The following is a 3,369-nucleotide window of genomic DNA, read 5'->3' on the forward strand; positions in this document are numbered from 1 at the left end:
CTTGCGAGAGTCGATCGGCGTGACAGTCCGTCATCTGCTGCCCAGCTGATCAATCCAGCCGAGCCGGTCTGATTGCGTTTAGTTTACACGGTGCACGCCAAGGTGTCAAGATGTCATTTGTACTTGTGTTCTGGAGCGATCCGCCATGCAGCAGCGTCATCAACAAGACGGAGGTGGTGGGCAATGTTGACGTCGGTCAGAGGCGTTTCATAAAATGGCATGGCAAAGAAATTCTAGGGAAAATAATTAAAACAGGTAATGTATGCAAGTGCCGTTTTGGGGGGGGGGGGGAGAGCAACATTTCAAATTTATAAATTCTATGTCTTTTGTGGCTTTTAGGAACGAAGAAAGATTTACAGAAGGTGATACTTGGTATCGACGGGGAGGAGGTGGACGAAAACCGCGGTCCCGAATGTCAGGTTGTGAGGAGCAGGCAGGATATTCTTGACGAGCGACGCCGAAAAGCAGTAGCCCACCGCACCGCCGCACAAGCAGCCAGGGACCATTTCCTGTACAACTTAACATGTGAGTTTTCTTAAAAACCTACTCTATTTCATAAAAGCAGACCCCTTTTATAACCCTGATTTTTGTTTTCATTTTCCACATTCAACAACAGTCGAGGCAAGAGAGGGAGAGGAAGCTGAGGAGGTTGATGCTGCTGCTGGGGAAGATGAAGCATTGGAAGGTTAGCAAAACTAATTGAAGCATTACCGAAATACCCAATTATATTCAATTGTTATTTCAGGTATTGATTTTGCGGCATGTGCGTCGGTGGAGGAGATGGTGAAGAAACTCCCTCGACCCATCACCAAAAAGGCTATAACAACGCTCCTCCAAAACCTACCGTGCCTCAAGTCTAACAAACTGAAAGCAAACATGGTAAAGTGATGACAAGGAATATGCGTTATTCTTTAGGCCCACCAGTTCCCGTTCGATTGTCTAAAGTAATGAAACCTTCTAAAATTTTGCATTACTTCCAGGTAAATCTGAGCCCTAAGTGGAACGTCTACATAAGTGCGGGGTGTGCTTGGGCATTTGGAAAGTCACATCGGGACAATCCAAGCAAACTGTTCAGTTCGCTCTTGTTGGAGTGCGTCCCTGAGTTTGTGCTGGCTCTCCCCTACATGTCGGCCTCGGGCGCAAACGGTTGTGTGGGTATACCCCTCCCAATACGTCAGGCTGTGTGCTGTAAGACTCTGAATTAGTGCAAAACATGGTACTTTTGTTTAAAATTAGAACTAATGGTAACTAAATGAATGCTTCTCTTTTTCAGACCACACAAACATGATTTCTGCTAAGGCTCTCCTAATGTCTTAAACAACGAAGCAAATCAACAACCTCATCAAAGACTGTCGAAAGGACAAGAAGGTGCAGGACAAATTAAGAGAATTATTGACCCCAGTTCCAGCTGCAGCTCTTTAGGTCTATAGTGTCTTGTTTGGTTTGACCACTTGTTTTGTTTAAATAAAAATAAATTGTTACACCTCAAACACGCAATTTTGCAAGTCTTTCCGGCCCTTTTCCCATCACTGAGTTACGCCATCGAAAAAGAAATGACACATTTACGCAAATATCCGAAATTAATTTCACGACTTCGTTGTATACGCTCAGGCGTACAGTACCTCGCGTGCCCTGCCTGCCCTGCGGTTTCCTACGCAACCTCGTGGGCACGATGGCTCCGCGGGGGCTGTGCTGGGGCTGCGGGGAGGCTCCACGGCGGCTCAGGAGGGGTTGTGCCGAGGCTCCAAGGCGGCGCCGCGGGAGCCGCGCGGGCGCCCCACGGGGGCTGCGTGCGGGCTGCGCGGGGGCTCCATGGGGGCTGCGTGCGGGCTGCGCGGGGGCTCCACGGGGGCTGCGTGTGGGCTGCGCGGGGGCCCCATGGGGGTTGCGTGTGGGCTGCGCGGGGGCCCCATGGGGGCTGCGTGCGGGCTGCGCGGGGGCTCCACGGGGGCTGCGTGTGGGCTGCGCGGGGGCCCCATGGGGGCTGCGTGCGGGCTGCGCGGGGGCTCCACGGGGCCTGCACGGGGGCTGCACGGGGGCTGCGCGGGGGCCCCACGGGTGCTGCGTGCGGGCTGCGCGGGGGCCCCACGGGGGCTGCGGGCGGGCTGCGCGGGGGCTCCACGGGGGCTGCACGGGGGCTGCGTGCGGGCTGCGCGGGGGCTCCAGGCTCGCTTGAGGATGGCTTCAGAATGTCTCTTTCTGTCCTTAAAGTAGCCATTCTATAGCCATTTTCATGAGGCAGGAGACTGTCTCAGCAATGGCTACGGGCGGTTTCCTCACTGTCTCTGAGATGGCTTTTGCGTAGCCATCCTGAAGCCCGATCTTTTTGTACGGGAACTGACACATCTTCATTGCAACGAGCTGATCCCTAGACCGTCTGTGGTTCACCTACTCCATGTACATGGCAAATTATTGTAATCTTATAAACCTTGATGTTTTGAAAATTCACATTATCGTTTTTAATTTTCAGATCGCAGATTGTGAAATTTCAAAACACGTTTGCAATTTTTTTTACAACTGATTTACTTTTTATTTTTACAAACATTGAATTGCGTAAAAAGTTGCCAACAAAATTTGTAAAATTACAATCGATTTTTTTAACAGTGTACTGCTTCGTAACAAGCCTAGAAACAAGAACCCGTCACCCGTGACAGCCGCCCCACCCACAACATGTCCAAAATCGAAAAAACTGATAAGTACTCGGCCGTCGGCCACTTCTGTAATACAGATTTTGATGAAATTTTAACAAAAGATCAATCCAAAAATTAGATTTCATTTGAATATATCTGTATGGCCAAATTTGAGAAAATTAAAGTTAAACATCGAAATTATCACGAAAATCAGCAAAATGCTGCCCAGCCAAGAATGGTTCGCACTTCTACAATTCTTTCTGTTGATCTCTGTGGCTTACCTTTGCAGTAAACAGAAAAAACGTATGAGACAGGAATTCAAGATGGAATATTAAGCTTCTGAACGATGTATTTAAAATTTTCGTGAGACGTTCCAGTCGAGAACGACAGCAAGCTGAGTAATATGGGACATATACGCTTATTCTTCGCGTCTTGTTTTTAATTTCTAGTGCAGTTAGTATTTATTAAAACAGGGTAGTGTGAGCGAGCCCATTGTGCACCGTTCTTTCGGCTACCGAACAAGCTTTTAATCAATGGCATAATATATCCCAATCACAACTTCTACCGGTTTAAAATCAAAGCTGCACAGTTTGTTTAGGAATGGCCGTGGCTACGACAATCCTGGGTAGAAAAGAGGCGTGGCTTCTAACAATCCCAGTCAGAAATGGATCGTCGAATCGACGTCGAGTCGACGTCGACTTGGCCGTCGACAAGTCGTCGATGAGAATGGTCGAAATCG

The 3,369-nt window shown here is 48.9% G+C and overlaps 1 protein-coding gene across 1 annotated transcript; it reads left to right on the forward strand.

Annotated features, from left to right (window-relative positions):
• Positions 1-357: 357 nt before the first annotated feature.
• Positions 358-1,442, forward strand: LOC113214913 (uncharacterized). Its single transcript, XM_052267697.1, has 4 exons — positions 358-525; positions 617-879; positions 981-1,188; positions 1,274-1,442. The coding sequence occupies exons 2-4, from the start codon at positions 781-783 to the stop codon at positions 1,315-1,317; spliced, it is 351 nt and encodes a 116-aa protein (XP_052123657.1). The 5' UTR covers positions 358-525; positions 617-780; the 3' UTR covers positions 1,318-1,442.
• Positions 1,443-3,369: the final 1,927 nt, after the last annotated feature.

The sequence above is a fragment of the Frankliniella occidentalis genome, unplaced genomic scaffold (genome assembly GCF_000697945.3).
Source record: "Frankliniella occidentalis isolate FOCC.00 unplaced genomic scaffold, Focc_3.1 Scaffold57, whole genome shotgun sequence".
NCBI lineage: Eukaryota > Metazoa > Arthropoda > Insecta > Thysanoptera > Thripidae > Frankliniella > Frankliniella occidentalis.